The sequence below is a fragment of the Pomacea canaliculata genome, linkage group LG3 (genome assembly GCF_003073045.1).
Source record: "Pomacea canaliculata isolate SZHN2017 linkage group LG3, ASM307304v1, whole genome shotgun sequence".
In the NCBI taxonomy this organism is placed as follows: Eukaryota; Metazoa; Mollusca; class Gastropoda; order Architaenioglossa; family Ampullariidae; genus Pomacea; species Pomacea canaliculata.
The window spans coordinates 8,193,592-8,214,843 of NC_037592.1; the positions used below are offsets into that span (position 1 = coordinate 8,193,592).

The 21,252-nt window shown below is 36.9% G+C and overlaps 2 protein-coding genes across 2 annotated transcripts; both read right to left on the minus strand.

Annotated features, from left to right (window-relative positions):
- Nucleotides 1–150: 150 nt before the first annotated feature.
- LOC112558489 (xanthine dehydrogenase-like) lies at nucleotides 151–6,235 on the minus strand. Its single transcript, XM_025228951.1, has 9 exons — nucleotides 6,038–6,235; nucleotides 5,378–5,539; nucleotides 4,521–4,649; nucleotides 3,190–3,320; nucleotides 2,449–2,580; nucleotides 2,208–2,331; nucleotides 1,965–2,061; nucleotides 1,570–1,677; nucleotides 151–836 (listed from the first exon to the last, which is right to left on the minus strand). Exons 1-9 carry the CDS (start codon nucleotides 6,134–6,136, stop codon nucleotides 763–765), a joined length of 1,056 nt encoding a protein of 351 aa, XP_025084736.1. The 5' UTR covers nucleotides 6,137–6,235; the 3' UTR covers nucleotides 151–762.
- Nucleotides 6,236–7,462: 1,227 nt separating this feature from the next.
- LOC112558485 (xanthine dehydrogenase-like) lies at nucleotides 7,463–21,058 on the minus strand. Its single transcript, XM_025228946.1, has 24 exons — nucleotides 20,759–21,058; nucleotides 20,041–20,180; nucleotides 19,487–19,656; nucleotides 18,991–19,151; nucleotides 18,765–18,841; nucleotides 17,849–17,931; nucleotides 17,399–17,636; nucleotides 17,089–17,168; nucleotides 16,399–16,542; nucleotides 16,006–16,108; nucleotides 15,264–15,412; nucleotides 14,947–15,057; nucleotides 13,705–13,771; nucleotides 12,842–12,942; nucleotides 12,280–12,438; nucleotides 11,856–11,978; nucleotides 11,478–11,570; nucleotides 11,095–11,152; nucleotides 10,711–10,860; nucleotides 10,306–10,498; nucleotides 9,833–9,937; nucleotides 9,449–9,527; nucleotides 8,630–8,744; nucleotides 7,463–8,174 (listed from the first exon to the last, which is right to left on the minus strand). The coding sequence occupies exons 1-24, from the start codon at nucleotides 20,812–20,814 to the stop codon at nucleotides 8,044–8,046; spliced, it is 2,886 nt and encodes a 961-aa protein (XP_025084731.1). The 5' UTR covers nucleotides 20,815–21,058; the 3' UTR covers nucleotides 7,463–8,043.
- Between the last annotated feature and the right edge of the window lie 194 nt (nucleotides 21,059–21,252).

A 21,252-nucleotide genomic window follows, 5' to 3' on the forward strand; every position in this document is an offset into this window, starting at 1 on the left:
CTATTGGATGTTGTAAAAACTTCACTTTTCTTAGCGGCTGCAAACATCTTGTGAGAACATTAAAGCTTGATGTTTGATTTTGGCGCTTGGAGTTATCATGTGAACTGAACTGAGTTATTTTTATCTTAAAATAGAAAAAACCCGAGTGTATAAGCTTCTCTCTTTTAATGTGAGGACAGAAGGAAGGAATGTTACATGTGTTACACATTTTTAGGTATTTTGTCACCAAAGTTCGATCTTAACGGATCGATTGTCATTTGTCACTGGACTTGTCTAATGACTGTTAAATTTTTTACAAAGCTTACCAATACATTATCACAGCAAATTCTGTCCATAGTCATCTCATTATCCGTCGAGTACAAGAATACGCCAAGAAGGACAGAGAAAGAGACAATGTTGCCAAGATTTTGTAGAGGAAATAGTGAGAGCAGAATTCAAAGACATTTTAAAAGACAGTTTAAAAACCATACATGAAAAACGCCCAAACATGATCACATTGCCAAGCAAGTGATGTTACACAGAAAGTATGAAATAAGCACAAAATCTGCAAGTTATGCTACAAGCAAAACACCTAAAGATAACAAGCAAAAATCAAGAAAAATTAAAAACTGACAGTTCATATATCAAGCAGGCACAAGTTTTGATTTCACATCTACATAAACAAACTAAAAATTCGATTAAAAAAAGAAGTCAGAGGTGACTGGAAATAAAGTTCTTTGCAAGTCTGTGAATGATTGCTGCATTTTCAGGAAAACTCTCCAGTCACGGGCCAAATGTGAAGTAAGTGGGATCCAACAAGCAGGCAGTCTGAACATTCTCAACCAAAGCTGGAGAACCTGAGCACGAAAAGAATTTTTATTTCAGTTTACAAAAGCTTTTAATTGGAACACATAATGAATAATACTTCTATCCCATACCCTATTCTCATCTGAAACTTCTAATTAATAATTTTTATTGAAGATAGCAGGTGAGTCAAACAATCAATGACATGGAACAAATATTGTTTCCCCATTTCTCTCAAACTATTTTCATCTCGCTTCTAAAGATCGTTCAATCCTGTTTATACTTCACATGATGAAGTGATACTCTAATTATTCTACAGACATTTAACGATAGCATAATTGGTATAATTCAATGCAATTACGCCTTACACCTGCAAGGTAGTGATGTTCTCATGAAGGAGACAAACTTCGGTGATAACCTTTTTCGTGCCGCTTTCCTCTCTTTTTATATTTATACGTATTATATTAAATGTATTCATACAGTTCATTCCTGCGACTAACTTGTCAGCTAGAATATCCTTTTGGCTACAAAAATGTGTGGCATCAATCAAACAACTGGCCAGGTTTGAAGGCTCAAAATGTGTCAATATTTCCTTTGTGCATTGAATATCTTAGAAATAATATATGGCTCTATAAAAAATTTAAAAAACAAAACAAACACAAAAAAGCTAAAGTCCTCTGGCCTAGTTATCATACAGGTGAGAGGGCTATCACATAACAGAGTTCTCGATCCATAGCAAGTATTTAAGTCAACTTTTTAAGCATCACTTATTTAGTAGGTACTTACTAAGGGGGACATAGGAATACTGTCCAATCTCAGCACGAGCTGCTTCCACAGCTTGTCTTATGGCAAACACTGCAGAGCTTGACATCATTAAAGGAGGCTCACCTGTTGCTGTTTTATGACAAAAGATATTTAGAGATTTTATTTCCTTCACCCTTTTGTGCATGACTGATGTTTTCAAACCTAGATAAATTAATCTCAAAGTACTTAGACAGAAAACCCTAAAAATTAAAATAAACAAAGAGAACAAAGTAAGACTTGCATAAACTTTATAATGCTCTGTTGTTTTCATACTCCACTTTAATCAAATACCATCAAACATTTGAACCAGTGCTACATTTTTGATAGCATACAACCCAGTCCAGTATTGCTTTGAATATTTTGGAAACCCAAGTTACCTTTGGAGCGAAGGACACCAAGTGGATTTGGGGCATTTTTCAGCAAAGCAATACGAAAGTCTATGGGAAGGTCTTTAGGCAATGGCGGCTTGTACTCCTGATGAAACAAACACATAAAGTAATAGCACACAAACGTTGTTCTACTATACACACTAGCACAACACTCTATAGGGTTTCTTAGCCACCAACTCTTTCTCTTCTCACATACATAATTCTTTACTTTCACAATAGAAGAAACGTTACCCAGGTCCCGTCAGTTAAAAGGACTCCAGTGTCTGGGCTGTATTTTATTTTCTCTGTCAGATGATAGCCAAGCCCCATCATGAAGCCTCCTTCTATTTGGCCAATGTCTAGCTCTGGGCTCAGGCTGAAACAATGTTTCAGGAAAAAATAAAATGAGGAACAAAGTTAAAGCATGACTGAATGCTTCTAAAGACTTAATTTAACTGGCAAACACAGTATTACAGATGACATAAAACCTGACCTTTCGCCACAGTCATACAGCATATCTACTCGGTTGATCTGAGTCTGCCCAGTCAGCACATCCAGCTCCACTTCAGTCACTGCAGCAGCGTACACATTGTAGTTGAAGTCATACTGCTGGTAGGGGTTTGTACTGTAATTAAAGGGGAAATTAATTAATGTTTGAAACTGAGTAAATTTGAAACAACAGGACTTTGTGAAAAAGCAGACAGCGTCAAGTAGTCATAACACTGGTGTTTAAGGTGGAATAAATACCCTCCAGCCAGTTTGATACTTATGTGGTACATAGTAATTCTCCCAGTCAACCCAGCTGCTGAGGTACCTGACATTTTTTAGATTTTGGGAAAGGCAGTGAGGGACAGGAGATCAGCACTGCCAGAAAGCTGGATCCCCAGAAGTTTATAATGCTAGGAGACTAAAGTTATTTCCCCTATTTTTTTTTTAAACTGGACTGATTAAGCCTTTGCAAATGTGGTCAAGCATATGCACCCAAATTTATATGAACAGTTTCTAATGACTTGAAGTGAAAATGGCCTTTAGATCTCCACATTTTCAGGAAACACATTGCAGAAATGCAAAAATAAATTTATAGTTATTGATTGCAACATATGCTTGACATAAGATACAAAAGAAAAAGCCACCATTAGCTACTGATTATTAAGGGTTTAACATCTTTATACACTCAGTTGATCAGACTGGAACAAGCAAATAAGCTTACTGCCTTAAACTTTTTTTCACCTACTAGGCATGTGCAGTGAGATCAATGCCCTTTTGGAAACACTGTGACACAAGTTGCTGCCATGTGGGGTTGTCCATTGTCTTGCGCACAGGATCCATTCGTGACTTCAGTATCTGGCAGCACTGAATTACACCCTGTCAGAACCACATGATAGCTGTAAACTGTATGAAGTAAAAGCCTTCCGAGGATATTGTGTTACATTAACAAAGCAAATAAAAAAATAAGTACAAATAGAATTATTGTACATTTACATGTGTTTGCTTTCATGTACTTAACAGGAATCAGTGGTATCAACAGACAATTAAACAACCAAAAGTTGGGCTTGTCCTCAGTTTGCATGTACTATAAGTGTGTTCCTGGAAATACATGTGTCTGTGCGCATGCAAGTGTGCTTGTATATGCACACATGCAGATATATGTAAGCTATACTGGTATATATTCATCAAATCTATTTCAAAAAAATCTTTTCCTACTATTCCTACCCTAAGATATGTGCAAAACGTCAATGAATATATTGTCAATTAAAAGATTTTTAACTGATTGTAGTTGAAAAAAGAATTTAACTAGATGCATATCAGAATACCTGCCCTTTATTGTCTAAAAAAAAAAACATTCCCAAGGAGATGATTCTCTAGGGGTTTCACTTTGTGGTTTTACTTATAAGCCTCTTCAACCTTTCCAGCCATGCTAGGCCAGATCAATTGAAGACAAATCTTGAGGCTTCTCTTCATCAACAATTCAGCTGAAGCTAAACCAGTTATTGCACGAGGAGTGACAAGCAGTAGAAAGAGACTTATTTTTCACAAGGTGATCTTTGGTGATATTTGCCTCAAAGATTCTGTGAAAGTCTGAACAGCTTGTTCCAAAAGACCATTTGAAGTAGGATGATACAGAAATATCCAAGACATAATGAATGCTATTTTCTAGACATTTTTCAAGAAAAGTCTTGAATTCTGTGCAAATGAAGGTGGGCCATTATTTAGAATAGTGTCAAAGTCTGTCAGTTGCAAACAATTCTCTCATGGAATAAATGATCTTCTTCAATATGATTTTTGTCATTATTTTCACACCAGTCCACTTGAAGACTACAACTACAAGGAATTTGTGACCTATGAAAGGTCCTGAAAAATCCACAAGCAGTCTTGGAAATGGTTCTCTAGTCATTCATACACAAGGAAATTTTGGTGGTCCCAAAGTCAATTCAAAGTACAATGTCAAAAATTGGTTTTTCTACAAGCAAATGGCAACTTGGATCAAGACCATATATCTAATTTTATTCTGAAAAAATATGTGACTTCTAGCAAATTAACTAGTACCCAAAAAATATTTATTACCATGCAGTTTAATTCACTGCCAATGGAGCCACCAGTGATAGCTGTGTTTGCATTGGATGTGGAAGACTGCTTTTTGATTCGGATTAGTGACATGGGCACCCCCAGTTCATAAGCACACACTTGGGCAGTCTGTTTAAGATAAAAAGTTTTCAAAGACTTTAAATGATAGACAACATGCATCACAGTTTCATGGCAGTAAACAGTTGTCATTACTTGCTCACATCATATTTCACCGTTTCTTGCTAGCTACCAGGCCTTGGAAAGGTAGTGATTTCTAGGGGCAATAATGTGTTTTCTTAAAATTTCTTTAGAAAACATGAAAGGTATTTCATTTAAAATACTAGCCAGATTCACTGTACATATTTTCATGGGCATACCAGAAGTCTCATCCCAAACACCCAAAAAGGTGCTCTGACTCATCTCTTTCAGTCATGGGTACACTTACTTACCTTATCAAACATGGATACTAAATCACCCTGACTAGATTTAGAAAGGGGGTGTCCCAAGACTATGCCCTTAGTTGTAGATAACATTGTTTCTGTTGACCATAATTGTCCATTTTGTTTTTCGGTCTTTGGTAATCTTCCACTGCTAACATAAATGCTGTTCTCCCACACATCGTCCACAGCATTCAGGAATTTTCGATGTTAGACTAGCAATGAACCCAAATAAGCTAAGAGCAGAGAAGTACTAGAATTCTCCCTGATCTGCTTGTGTCTTTGTTAAGATGGTGATGATAATGTTCCCTTTATATCTTCAGCAAGAAACTTAGGTTTATAATGACAACAGATATGTTTCTTGACAAACATTTCACACCTTTGTGTATTACTTGCTATGATGATACTTAAGAGTATTACCTTGGTGTTCAACCCTTGTCCCATCTCAATGCCACCATGGTCAATGGCAATGGTCCCATCCGTATGATAAATGGTAATCAAGACGCTGTAATTGCCACCCCCCCAACCTATGCCAAATCGTGTTGGCACCAAAGAAATGGCTTGTTTCTTCCACCTGTTTGCCTTTAGGTGAAATAAGTAAGAGCACAATCACAAATAGCTGAGGGTAAAAGACTATCATAAATTTGAATCAAATCATTTTAAAAGGCATTGCCAATCTTTGTACAGAACCACTCTTGTGGATAGACCTTCATATGGCTTAAAAGTTTACATCGAGACATCTGACAGTTAAATAATAATCAGGGAGAAGTCATGTAATGTGCCCCAGTCCATTACTGACATGTATAAGCGTTCAAAAACCAGCATTCCTATACTTAAACAAAAGAGGGTCCAATGAGCAATGTAGTTGCATAAATTTACCTGAAATAACAGATTTGTAATTGTCAAATTGCAGACCCTGTCATGAGATATTTGGGTGGAGAATCAATGTAGATCAACATGCCAAAAGCAGCTTAAGACTAAAATAGGTGCACACAAAGGACTAGCCTAGCAAACCAAAATAAATTAAAGAAGAATCCTGTCTTTATGGGTCTTAAAACTGCAATCGCATTGTTGGCTCACCTGATTGAATTCTGAAACCTGCAACTGTCTGTTGGCTAGGTCAGCTGAGATCTCTAGTTCTGCTACAATGTTGGCAATGTTGCAGTAGTTGAGCACCATACCCCCAAGCGTTTTCTGAAGTGAATCTCATAATTATTATTTTAATATTTTAAACAGGATCTCAATTTAAGGTGTTTATTATTGCTCTGCATTGTGAAATGATACATATTCTTGAACACAAAATATTGACTAATTAATACTGGTCTTTGACATGAAAAAATGCATTCACAATTTTTGCTTACAGGCAGGGATGGGGAGTAGCTGTAGCCTAGCTACAGCTACTGTAGCCGGCTACAAATTTTGTAGCTTGTAGCTTAGCGGCTACAAATTTAAAAAGTAAGTAGCTTGTAGCCGTAGCTACATTTTTAGAAAGTAGCTGTAGCTTGTTGCTACTTTCACTTTCACGACTGTAGCACTCTAGTAGTGTACAAAGTATAATGTCTTTGGGTTGTAGATTTGCATCTATATTCAGAATGTTCAGCACGGCAGGAATGTAAAAGATAGAATGTCTTTGTGCGAGGGAGGAATGATGTTCAACAATGTTGTTTCACAGTAAAAATGTCTTGTGCGAGGAGGAAAATGATGTTCGACAATGTAGCATAGGGAGGAAATGATGTTTCAACAATGTCGATGTTCAAAAATGTCTTATTGCGACGAAATAGAATGTCTGTGCTAGAATGTTCGAGGGGAGGGAGAATAAATAGCAGGGCTGACAGTGGTGTGGGACCTCTTTGTGAATTTAGGCCAGCTGCTGAGAAAAGATACTGATTAAAGAAAACTTCAGTGTGGAATTCAATCTCTGTGTTATTTCTGGTACGACAGCCACTCTACGTAGCCATTTGACGTGTTGGTTACACGACCATTCGTCGACAGCGTGTCAGCAAGACGACGACAGACGTACACTGCTCTCACTGCTCGGTGTCTTGACAGCCAGACACCACGTGTCTCGCACGCTCAGTAACCGCAAGTACCGGGTCGTCCATGTGGCGGGAGCGATTTGAAAAACGAAGATGGACGTACCCATCCATTTCCAGCCTTATTTGAAATTTTTTACATTTTGCGAACCACAAAATGTGGCTATAGTTTCAAATGCAAGATTGTTGAGAGATTGTTCAGTCTGGCAGGACTTTATCATGACAAAGCTGCGCACTAGGGTGACAGACAGCAACTTCGAGGCCAAAGTTCTGGTCAAAGACTTTAAAAGATTAACATAAGTTTAAAAAATTCAGTTCATCTGTTTAGTATCACATTTCACAAAAGTAATTCGTACATTTCTGCCATGATCAAATGCTCATTGTCATCATGTCCAAGCATGAAATTGTGGCAAGGGCAGCCTGCATGCAGGTTGGCAATTTTTACAGTCTCAGCGTTCATTTGCCATTTCTATGCTGCAACAATGATAGTCTTGTTATAAGCGCAATACTTTGTTTATAAAGAAAACAAGAATTGAATTGGACTATTTGGCAACTATACTGAAGTCTATTATCCTAAAATATAGGAATGAAGACTTGAAATTTTGAGAGTGAATTCTCTTTCTTCGAAACTTAACATAGGAGATAAAGAGTTACATTAGCTTTTCTGATGGCATCCGATAGACTGATACAATCCGTACTTTGCCATCATGTAGGTGGGACAGCCAAGTGGGGCACCAAGGCTTTCCATATTGGACAAGGAGTCCCCCTTTTCGCACATGCTTTCAGAACTAAGTGGTAAGAGCAGTTACCCCCACAGTAACCATCGAGGAAACTATAGTGTAGTAGAATTGTGTTTGACCTTTTACGCTGCTGCAAGGCAGTTGCTCACTTGACTAGTGGAGTGCTCTGCACACCAGGCACATACATGCTAGCTCGATCACTGTCAGGGAGATACTTTTTTTGATGGTTAAAGAGAAAATGTAACCCATTATTTCCCATGGTCATGTCATCTGGTACAATAAAAGAAGAAATGCTTTGCTGCCCCTCAATCTCTCATGTCCATACATTCATGCTAAGTAGAGCACAACTAAGGCTTACAGTACCTGGCGCTCTGCATGATGTCATTGCTGGCTTGTTTGTCTTAACATCTATACTAGTCATTCTCCAGTTCTCACAGGAGTAAACTGAAATACAAATAACAACATTATTGATTTAAAGATCTTTGTGAGGTTCAACCATAGTTATAAAACAGTATTTGTTACTCAATTACTCAACATATTGTGAAAAGTTTGACAATTTGACAATGACAGTTTGTTATGGTACTCCCCTTGTCTATGCCATCTGCCACCCTTCCCATCAGAAACAATTGTGATTAGTTTAGCAATGCCTGCTATACTTTTTTCCCTCTCTAGGAAATAATCTCCATTTCTTATGGTCATGTCATCTGGTACAGTCAAATAAGAAATGTCAAAGCAAAAGAAATAGATTTGAACATACATCAAATGTAACTACACCACCACAAATATATTTTCAATGTCAATGTACCTTTTATACTACATTATATTGAAAGCAAAGCATTTTTAGGCAACTTCATAACTAGTTTAAAATATTATGATTCATGACATTGGTAAGAAGATACCATTGTCTAGCCAGCCCTCCAGTCCAAAACCTCCAGAGTCATTGTTGTTCCAGCCCATGTCATCATAGATATCAATTATAATGCCATTCAGTTTGCCTTCATCTGTAAAACCAACCTGTTCAAAACACATACAGTCAATATCAATATATTTATATAGTCATCATGTGATCACTGGTTACAGGACTTTGCCACCATATTAGTCAGAATTATGTGGTAGTGGTGAATGTCAAGTACCTTGTAAATGCACAGAAAGACAATAGCCATAACATAGAGCAGTTGCCATCCTCTTTAGCACTAAAGCAGTCTTTAGATATAAAAAATAATAATATTCTTGGTGAAATAGCACAGTCTGTTATTCAGCTTCAGTGTTCCACATTCTGCAGGCTGACCGATGAGTGGCCAAAAGAAAAAAAAAGAAGACCTTGACCTATTAGATCCATTATATGATTGGGCGTGGCAGGGACAGGATCATTTGCAGCCTGGATCAGTTTTTCAATGATTTGTGCACGCTGGAGCATCTTGTTGCTGAATATCTTAAATCTCATCTGGCATTCTCTAGTTAATGATTTTGTATGTTATGTTGCTTGTGTTCCTGTCCCTTTTGTTTTTCGTAAAGCGCCATGAGCCTGTCCCTAGGACCGGGATATGGTGCTATACTACTACTACTACAACAACAGCAACAACAACATGTGGCAATAACTGAACAAACTAGGACCAATATCAGAACAGCTACACACCATTTCCTTAAAATTCAAAAGCAGAAATGCTATGCAGCAACACATCATATAAAATCTGGGGTACATGAAAGCATGTACAAACCTCATAATTTGCCACATACACATTTCGTCTGCCAATAGCATGCATATTGCTTTGCATGTCCAGTCGCATGCGAACTGCCCTGAATAAATGAAAAAGATTCTAATTTTTAATGGGGGAAAAACTGAATAAAATGTATAAATGAACAGCAGGCAACATTCTTTAGACAGGCGGCATGTGAAAGAATCAAAAAATGTTTCGTCTCTTGGAAACATGACTTAATCTAGAAAGTCCTAAAAGTATCCCGAAATTATTCAAAAAGCATGGATTTCTTTTCATGTCTTTAGTTGATAAAACTGACAAATTTGAATGCTAACAATGTTAATTACTTACAAGATAAATAATACCATACTGATGAAGCTGTTATGAACCGAAGGAAAAGCCTACCTTTTCATTATATGTGCTGCTAGCGCACATGCTCCAGAAACAAGAAAGTTACGTGAAATTTTGCCTCCAAATGCTCCTCCAAGATGTTTGACTTCAACAGTCACCCTAGTTAAATGCATCAAAGAGACAAGATGGATAAATGTTTTCAATGATAGCATACACTAGCTGTAACAATTGAAACACTAATACATCCTGGATGAATCTCTGCTGATAACTTCTAATAGAGTGTGAGGTCTAACAAGGTCGGGAGACAGAATAATGAACAGAATGCAATGAATGGAAACAAACTCAAAATAAAACATGTTTACAATTCAAATTTGAGAATATTTTCAAGACACATTAAGTTACTTTTTTTCATCAGAATATCCTAATAGCTACGTTTCAAACTGTATGTGCCATCATCTAGTTCCTATGACTTAGTGCCAGGGACATCAATCAACAAAAACGATTTAGCTGCAATTGTATTAACTTACGCATTTTGTGGGATGTTCAAGACAGCGGAGACACCTGCAGCAGTCTGGTCAATCCACTGTGAGGATGGCTGAACAAGTATTCCACCATCATCACTGGGAACACACCTACATGCTTGTGTCTCCATGTAGTAATGATATTGTTCACCAACCTGCACTGACCCCACCACACGCCGTGCAGACTGAGCAATAGCCACTGAAATTTTAAGACAAGTTAAACTATAGTGTTAATAAGGAGTCTGTTTAAATGAATCTTCTACCGCTGAAATAAAACCAAAATCTGTAAGAATGAAAACAATTAACAGTGAAAGCATTGGAAAAAGCAATTAATATGACTTTTTGTAGAATAAAAGAAATGAACAGACCCTGCCCTTTTCTAGCAGTTTGACTTTAAGACAGATAACTCACTGTCTGGATCACCAACTACCAAAGGAGAAGGACCATTTGGAAAAAATGACTTTTTCTGTATTGCAGCATAAATGTCAATCAGAGGTAGCTGTACATCTGTGTATGTTACTTTGACCATTGAAGCTGCTGTAGTTGCTGTTAGAGGGTCATCTGAAATGAAAACAATGAGAAAAAAATAATAAAAAATATTTTTTGCAACTTTTTAAATAAATGTGTTTAAAATCATTTGTAAGTTATATGACAAAAATAAAAAAACCAATAGGGAAATACTTCTGTAGTTCTTTTCCTTCTATGTGAAGAAATAACACATTTGAGATTGATGAATATCAGATTTTTATCTAATCTTTTTATAAAAAAATTTACTGTCTATTTTTGATAGCAAACCTGCCACAATGATAGCAAGAGGTTGTCCAGCATACATCACCTGACCACTGCACAAAATCTGCAAATGACCAAAGGATCCAAATTATCCCTCAATATAAATGAAGATAAAGATAAAAGCTAGTACAAATAAAATGATCATTTATGAGCATCTGTTCTTCTAAGACCGTAGAAAGACTAAAGATTATTTATTAAACTAAAGTTTAATACTGCACAATGAACTAATAAATATAAACCATAACATCTAATAGAAAATGTGTGAAACTTTAATTAAGCAATAGAGTTAAATTAAGTTTAATGACTTACCATATTGTAATGAACTAATATTAAATGTGCAGATACATGCAAATGTATATTGCACATGCATACTCAGTAAATCCTCAAACCTCTTCTGGTGTTCCTGCATACACAGCAAAATTGTTCTTCCCACCTACTGGGATGTCAGAAGCTTGAATGAACTTGTAAACACCAGACATAGCCTGCCAAAGTTTTATGGATCATGTAAGCTATCTAAAATAGCTCTCTTCTTATCTTTTCTCTCTCTAACACAAACTCACACACACACATAGAAGCATTTAAAAACTCCACTCAAGAGAAGGATCATAAGGGATTTCATCCTTTCCATTTTATTCCTAGAATAAACATTTTTGAATATGGGGCATGCAGTTATAATTAAATTTGTAAAGCTCATTTGAATATATGCATCCTGCTTTTAATTGGTGAAGGTGGTGCACACTAAACAGTGAAATGAGTTAAGATCTTACTAGAGCATCAGATGGATCCATAGAGGAAACTCGAGCATTCCCTTGGGTGCTCAAAACAAATGCTGCAAATAGCTCTCCTTGCTCCAATGGGATGTCATCTAAGTATCGAGTCATCCCTGATACCTGAAGGCAAGAAGTGCATGAGGCATGAATTGGGTTTTTATATGATAAATAATGATTTTACTGTAGTCCCAAAGATATTCATGAAAATTTTATTCTGAAGCATGTGTTTTATTTCTTTTAGCTGACAGCTATTTAAGTGTAAGCCATAATAAAATAATGACCTCATTTACTTTTAAAATGTTTGCGGCTTTTTTTCAGTAATACTATTTGATTGTGAGACTAAAACATACTCGTCTCCTTAGTTTCTTGCTGAATGATTTGAAAACCAAAGAAAAATAAAACAGGAAATTTTGAAGTAAACCTTGTAAGTGGCATCAATTGCCGGCATGGGTTCATCTAAAGGCCACTCCTCTTTGCGTGTATCAAATGTCTGAGTTGCTGATGAAACAGGTCGCAATAAAGGCGTGCTACCACTCTTAAATCTCTCCATGACTTGGTCTCCACACACATCAAGGACATACTGATGGCAGTAAATTCAAAATCATCACATGAATGACTATGCACTTTAATGTAGAAATATGTTACAAGTGTCACATGCTGTCAAATGTGTTTTATGACATATCTTGAGATAAGTGATGCGAACGATGAAGAATGAATAAAATTATTTAAAATGTAGGAGATACCTTTTTCTTAATGAATTTTACACCCACATCCCTTCATTATTTTGATCATTTGATGTAATTTATTTTGACAGAGTAATTTATTTTGACAGATAAAAGCAACATCAGTAAGAGAATAAGTAACCACTGAAATATTAACATTTCTTCAGATAGAGGTTCAAAGTTTTATGGTTTTGGCAATACATGCACAATAATAAAAAGTCAGGGCAGCCTAAAAGACTGCATATACAGACACATGCTCACCCTGTAAAAGAAAGCTAGTGCCAGGTTCTTGCGATAATTTGGAGAAGCAAGTATTGGGTCAGAAGATGGTACAAGCTCTTTGCTCAGTGAAGTAAAGACATCTACAAAAAAAAAACCTAAAGGACAGTAACTCTACATTCTAACCATAAACAGTAATGTTTGTTGCATTCCACAAATGCCTGCACTCCACCACTAGAATCACTCATTTATTAAAAGACAACACACGCATATGAACTCAAACTGAACTCTATAAATGTAGTTTTATAGCGCGCTAGTATCCGCATCACAAAGATGCGCTCAATGTGAAACATATATACATACATACACTTATGTATAAACATAAACATATATATCTTCACTTTACTTGTCTTCATCTTCCTTGGATTATCTTACCTTTGGGAAACCTTATTCACCAGATGTAAACACATGGGTTTCAGAAGAGTTTCCACTACTACACATGCTACACATATTCTGGTTTCCTCTTTCTTAAACCACAGTAAGCATGAATGCATTCAGTGGTTTGGGCTATTTCCTTGAATGTATATATTTCTAAGCTTACATTGATATTTACACCTTATTCCAGTGGTGCCAAACCTTTTTCTCGCCTGAGGGCCGCATGTTGGACATGAAATAATTAAAATCGAGCTGGCCAGAACATGGTGGTTTTGCCAGAATCATGGCTATTATGTTGTCTGGTTAAAATGAACAGGCCGAATGTGGCACCTTTGTGGGCCAGATGTGGCCCTCAGGCTGCAGGTTGGGCACCCCTGCCCTATTCAAATAGAAAAACGAAAGTACTGTATCTGATTCTGAAGCAAACAAGTCACATGTTATAGGAATAATTATATGGCAGCCATACAAACCTTTGAGAACCTGAGGGTCACCAAGCTGTTTTCCAAAGAGAAATCCTTCGGTGATCTCAGCATGATTCTATCATGTAGAAATCAAAGGTTGCATACTTCATTATGAATTTCTGTACACACATTGTATGGATATTTTTGGCAATACAGTGATACCTCGGTTCTCGAACATAATTCGTTCCGGGAGGACGATCGAGAACCAAATTGTTCGAGAACCGAAGCAATGAAACCCATACTGGATTAATTCGTTCCAAGCCCCAGAAAATGCCTATTTACTAGCCTAATTTGTATATAATATGTAGAAAAACATGAGTCTCAACAAGAAATAAGAAATAAAAGTGTATTTATTAAAACAAAAAAACAAAAAAATAAAATGTACTGTACAGTACAGTAAATTGTGTTTCATTTACTGTACCTGTACAAACTTTATGAGGAGGGAATGAATGTGGAGGGAGGAGGGAAGGGGATATTGTTTGAAGGGGAGTCCTCTTCAATAAAAACAGAGGGTAACTGCTCTTCGGGTGTTCTGTTCTCTGTATCTTTTGCTGAGGAGAATCAGAATCTTGCTCTGCAATTTCTTTAAGGAAGAATTTGTCAATTGTTTGCTGTTTTTTTCTCCTTTGCAAAATTTTGCGGAAAGTGGACATAACATTGTCATTAAAATGTTAACTGCTCTATTTGCTAAATCAGGGTGATGTTGTTCAACAAAATTTGCGATTTCTGCCCACACACATTTCATGACTCTCCACAAAAACGTGACTGTCTCTCTCTCTCTGCACTCACACTGATGACGCAACAAGGCGCGCTGGGCCGAATGAACGCCATTCGGCCAACTCGGCTCATCTCGGACGTTCGAGTTCCAAATATTTGTTCGGATTCCAAGACAAAATTTTCTCGAATTTCCTGGTCGAATACCGATTTGGTCGAAAGTCAAGGCGTTCGAGAACCGAGGTATCACTGTAGTGTGTAAAGTCCAAGAAAAAGTTAACAGTAAATCTGATCATCAGAGGGATTTTAGTCAGGGAAATGAAATAACCACAAGGTGGGCTATCTGTCCCAATTATTACTGAGGTTAAAATTTTAGAAAAAAATATGTTTAAATTTCAGTTATCATAAATCATACAATTCACTAATGAAAACCTCTTTACTATAGTCCATAATTTAAAGTAAAAATATTACAGCAAAAACACTTGATGAAAAATTAATAAAAACAAGTTACCACAATTTAGTCATCACAAAACTTACCAGTGAGGCATTGATTCCCTGGAAAATGAGTGATGGTTTCTCTAAAACTGTATAATTCTTGCTTCTGTCCAATTTCAGGTTAAAACCAGCTGTGACATACCCATGACTGTTCTGTAAAAATATTATGTTTTGAAATGTTATTCCTGTTAAGCTCCATTAGATCAGGTGCTCCACTCCGCTTTGAAAATGTATATTATAATTCACCCCTCCAAAAATTTAAAGCAAAAACCCAACAAGACATGATATGATTAAAAAAAAAAAAGAGATTGTGTCTGTTTATAGGTGCTAAAAGAATAACCAATTTGTAGATAATTTACCTGCAGACGTTGTGAGGTGCGATAGGTTCTGATGTAGTTATTGTCATCTGTGTAGGAAGGAAGGTAAGCTGCCTCAATGACCTTGCCATTCATGTTAAGGTTGAGGAAGTCACTTAAGTTGTACTGACTGCTACTCCCATTTCCATCACCTGTACAACATGCATTGGTACATTAATATGAATGATGATTGGTTGAACTTGGCTAACCAATTTACCTTTGGGTTAGTTGACCACTTTATTAATAAAATAAGTAAACTTGTTTTTGTTTTTAATCAGTGCCACAAAACTTTGATTATTTGATTTCTCCGGATGCAAAATTGGCCACAGTCTAATGCAGAATGAAGATAGTTTAAAGTTTGTTTACAAGAATTAATTGACACATGACTAGATCTTTAACTAATGACAAGCATAAATAATAGCTACAGGCTTAGTAGGTAATAATAACAAAAATCAATATGGTGAAACAGTAGTGCTTTTCTCTCATCAGGCAGATTAAACGACTCGGAATTATTCCATCATGTGACACTTTTGCAAAAGCACTTTCCTTAGAGAGGAAGTGAAAGCACTGACGGCATAAAGATGTCTGCGAATATGTGGTCTTGAACCACTGGCATATTTTTTCACATACATTTTCAGTCTATTGTCTGCATGCAACACAGAACAATGATGATGATCCTGATGCTAAATGCTTAGAAGCTCACTATAGCTGGTTAAACTAAATGAAACTAGTTTCTGCTACTGACCAATCTGAAGCCTGGCACCGACAGTCTCCAGCAAGGTAAAGACATCTGACACAAATTCAGGATGTTTGTGTTTCAGCATCAAGTTGCCTGCCCAACAGGCCAGCTGCAACAAAGCACAAGTGGTTGGGCAACTAGATAATACAGCCCTAGCTAGAGGACAGGATGTAAACCAGATGAGAAACCTCTGTGGTCTAAAATGTGAACAAAACAATTCAACTCAGTACAATTTATTTATACTTGAAATACTATAGCTCAATGCATATATTTCTCACACAAAACCATAAACATGTATTGAAATGTAAACCCACCAAACAGCTTCATCTGAACAGTCCTTAGAATGTTGTGCTACCAGCAGGTTGCACAATGCATGTTACTCTTCCATGTCACACTTACATTTTTAACAGTAGTTGTGGCCACTTTCTTCAGGTGGTTTGCAAAGACAGGAAAATACGAGTTGGAAGAAACTTGGTCACCTCCTTCAAAAAAGTTCTGCAGCTTTCGGAGACTCAGATTTCCTCCCAGAATGATGGGAGAGGACTGTTTATTGAAAATAAAACTGATTATTATAAGTTCATAGATCTGTTCACAGTCACCTCTCCACTTCTATAATCTGGAAATGCATGCTCTCTCTTTCTCTCTCTTACACACACACATACATTTAAAAATGCCCACAAAAAGGACACAAAAAGTTGAAGAGAATTGTTGACAGAAGGATGCTTAAGGTCTGTAACTGGTTTAACTAAAGTGAAACTGCTTTCATTTTGCAGTAATTTTATACCAAAAAAATGGCTTTTTAAGTGGATTGGGAGTTGTGTAGAAGTGAAGTAGTGAGATTAATGTGTTTGAGTGTGTGCATGCAAACATGTGTATGTGAGAAAAAGTGAGTTAGAGAAGGTATCAGAACATGCACATTTCAATCAGAAAAACAAGACCAGAAAATTCAGAAAGGCTTACTAACTTTGTTAATTTGTTATGGTTCAAATTACGTTTTTTGCTTATCTTCTAAATGAATATATTTTTGACAATGTATATTCAGCTCAAATGTAGAGTTAATGTGATCTCTGTAAGTGCCTTAAAACTCACACTCATGCGATATAGGTCCTGTATGCCCCGAATATCAATCAGGACATCATACATCCATGGTCCAATTTCTTTATACACACCTTCAACAAAAAATTACAGTAATGTATTTACAGATTTTAGTACTTAATTTTAAACTCCTATCTCTCAGTTTAGAGAGGTCTAAGAGAGAAGCAAAATATACTTTTATATTAATGTCATCATTAAAGAGCATTCCATGAGACAAAGGAATCAATGTTCATAATCCATTAGATTATTAAGAAATAGATTCTGCAGGTTAACATCTACAAAAAGACCATTCGGGCTCACTCACCAAACCCAGAGTTGCCAAACACTAGGCGGTAGTTTGCTGAACGGTACTGGCTAAGAAGCGAGTAAAGATCCACCAGTGCTGTAGGTTTAAACCACTGAGCTGTCTGACCCACAATGTGAAGTGGCTTTACTCCTGATGCAACACTGCTTGCACACTTCATTTTTTGATTTCCCTTTGAATCACAACGGCCAGTGCATTTCTGGCCTGTCGTCTTACATATTTTGTTAGGATTCAAATCCTGAAACATACATCACACATGCATATACAGAGGGCAAGAAGCCTATTGTCACAGAAATAATTTAAGCTAAATAGGCTTAGTGATAAATACATAGAACAGATAAACTGAACCATCAAAATTTTCATTTACTTTATAAATGTAATATATTCATAGCAAAAATAAAAATCCCCAAATGCATATAAATGGAATCTGCCAGGGAAAGTTTCCAGCACCTCTATATCAATCATGCCACCGGGCAGAGATGGAGGTGCATCTGATGCAAAAGATTTCATGGCATCTAGGATTGGTCTGTATCCTGTGACAATAAAAAATTCTCTATAAGCAACATTTTTTCCCTTTATAACATTTCTTATTTTCCCCAAGCTTCTCTTTATAACAACCCCTTAGCAAAAGCTTATTTTCTATTTGTGTAAGTGAAATATATAAGAAACATAGATGGCAACTTGTATAAAGCAATAATTATTACTAAATGTCATGTTTTCTGAAACCTAGCTGTAGTGGGAGTGTCATAGTTTTTGTACTAGGTAAATAATAGGTGTAGCCCTGAATCAGTATCTACTCCACTATCAGGGAAGTTGTCTGCCAACAAAAGCTGAATAATGGGTATCATAACGCAATGGTCGGGGCAGTGAGGTGCAAATATTTCACATCTAGGGAGAGCATGTGAAAAGGGGAGACCACCCTCTCTTTCAACTACTTTTAACTCCCCTGAAAAATCTTGTCCATTTGATGGACATCAAATCGGGTATCATTCCAGTCAAAGCATGAGCCTTAAACACAGCTACCTTTCATTCTGGAGCAAGCATATTGAACTTCTTTACAAGCTCAGTGTTTTATAGTGGTTGCAGCGACATTCTGATTATATTAAGAGTGATTTTCTAGAATCCTAGTTAAGCTCATTTCAAGTACGTACTCTGCTGGCAAAGCAACACCTGTCATTTGTATGCACTTATACAATATATACAGATGAAACTGTTGAAGCGCCAACCCCCTTGATGTTTCAAGCTGACACAGAAGATAACACTACATAATTTTGAAGCTATTTGTGAACTGTTTACCCATTTGTGAATGCATGTATATTTCTCATGTCAGTGAATCATTTTAGTTCATAAATTGTTTGTTACACACCTGTGCAGCGGCAAATTGTAACATCATATTCATCTTCCACTTCTTGCATTGTGGGAGTGGGGTTCTTCTGAAGAAGGCTGCAAGCAAATTCCCAGTAAATGATGATAACCTAATCTTATCATCTTCAATAATTTGCATCCTCCATACTTCTCTACAAAGTGGTAGTAGTTATAGTATTTCTGACTGATATTTCTGCATTAAAAATGAACCCTTAATTGTCACTTACCCATACATGTTCATAACCTGGGAAGGGCTACAGAAGCCACACTGTACTCCATTGTACTCTGCAAGACGCTGTTGTATGGGGTGCAGTCCTGTCTGAGGATTGCCAAGGCCTTCGATGGTGGTTACTTCCCATCCATCACACATGTACAGTTGCACCAGGCACTTTGTATGCACAGAAAATAAGCATCTATATATATATGTATTTGTACCAATTAAATATCTAAAATTGTTATCCATGATTGCTGGGACATTAACTATTAATAAGCATATATAAATAAATAAGAAAATATGTACTATAAAGGAGGAAAATATTTTTTATTATACACTGCAAGTAACAACAAAGCAAATATTTTTATGATATAGTACACTGCCAGTAATCAGAGGACCAAAATATCTTAATAAGATACTGCTAGTAGGCACAGGAATAAATTTATGACACACTGCAAGTAAGCACAGGAACAAATACAAATATGTGTATTTATCCACACAAAACTCACTGAGTTGACTGTATAAACTTGCTTACTGGTACTGCCAGGTTCATAAAATGACACAGTGACCAGACAGACACCACAGCCTCCCTCAATGCACATCTGTTTTGTACCACGAGATATACCTGTTGACCTGAGATACTCATTGAGGGAGGTGGCTGGGTCGTATTCATTTCCCACTGTATAGAAAATAAAACAAACTTTAAATGCAAAATTTTGCTTATCTGCTCTTTTGTATCACTGGATATACATCTTTACCACATAATCTGACATTTAAAATATACCTTGCACAACTATCCTGTGTTGCTATGACTTAGAAATGCTTCACTGCTGCAGTGTTCCTTCTGTAGCAGATACTTAAAAACCTCAACCTGACAGGGATATTTCAGTCATATGTTGATAACTTGTACTATGACAAAGAACATATATACCAGCCAGATCAAGACAGAAAACACAGACATGACAGGCAGAGAGGCAAGAATACGATGTCCTCTGTGAGTTTCATGTTCATGCCCATATATAATCAGGAGATCTGAAAATGACCAGTGTGAAGTAAATGTCACCTGTATTTTGTACTCCATTGATGATGAGTGTCACAGTGCTGCTAGTGGGCAAATGGGCTCGAAACTTAAAGGAAAAGCCACAGTTTAAGCAGGTACCAGCATATACACCATTATTCAGCTGTCCAGATACTGGGACATGTCTACAATAAACAGAGCATGTTAATGGTATAAGTTAATTGCAGTTCAAAATGACAACTGTACATGGTAGTTTCTGGCAAATGTTGTGCTATAACACTAATGATGATGGATGTCATACTGCAAAAACTAAAATTACAAATATCAACATAATAAATTCTAAATACTTGCAGTTCATAACTGAATGTTAAAAGTAAAAATAAACTGAGACTACAGCGATGGAAATAACAGTGAGAATAACAAATAAATCATTTGCTTGACGACTTGCATTTAACTAGCCATATTTAAAGCAAGAACACTTCCTCCGCCTCTTCCGTGTAGCTTACCTATTGGCTTTTAATATATATTGAACCAACGTGAAGAGAAGTGCAGGTTAACTTAATTTACTCAAGCTTCACTTTTCAATGTTCTCAAGTTTCATGCAGTGTACACTTTGCACCAGATGGACATAAACATGCGGCTTTGACAAAGACAGACTTCGAATACGTTTTGTAGGATATATAGCGATTGACACAGGTATACAGGTATAACGCCAGGTATACAATTTTGCCAACAATTGCAAGACATTATAATATGAACTAACCTGGCCCCACAAGCTGGACACTGGACACTGGGGACGTCAGATTCTGTTTTGGGCATCGTGATTGTGATGCGACCATCCAGTATCACACACTGTCGCTGTTTATTTACACCAGGAACCTATACACATCTGTATTTACAGCGACTGACAAAGGCAGTGGCAGGTCACGTGTCTCAACGCTGTCTGACGTAACGCTTGCCCCGCGTGACTGCCCTCGTGTATACACGACAGTGTGAACACAATGCAAAATAATCGCAGCGTAACGCTTAGAACATGTCCCGTGACTGGATGGTGCGATTTCAGAAGTGTGAATGCTTACTCCCAGTCCTTGTTTGAGTACATATACAGGGTTCCCAGGGATCAGGGATGGTGCCAAAAAAGGACCTTAAAAGGACCTTTCATGCATTCGTAAGGACCTAAGTGACAGTCATCAATGCTTAAGTTTGTCTCTTGTGTGGTCGGAAAGATGTATTATTTATGAATCTGTGGTCTTCTCT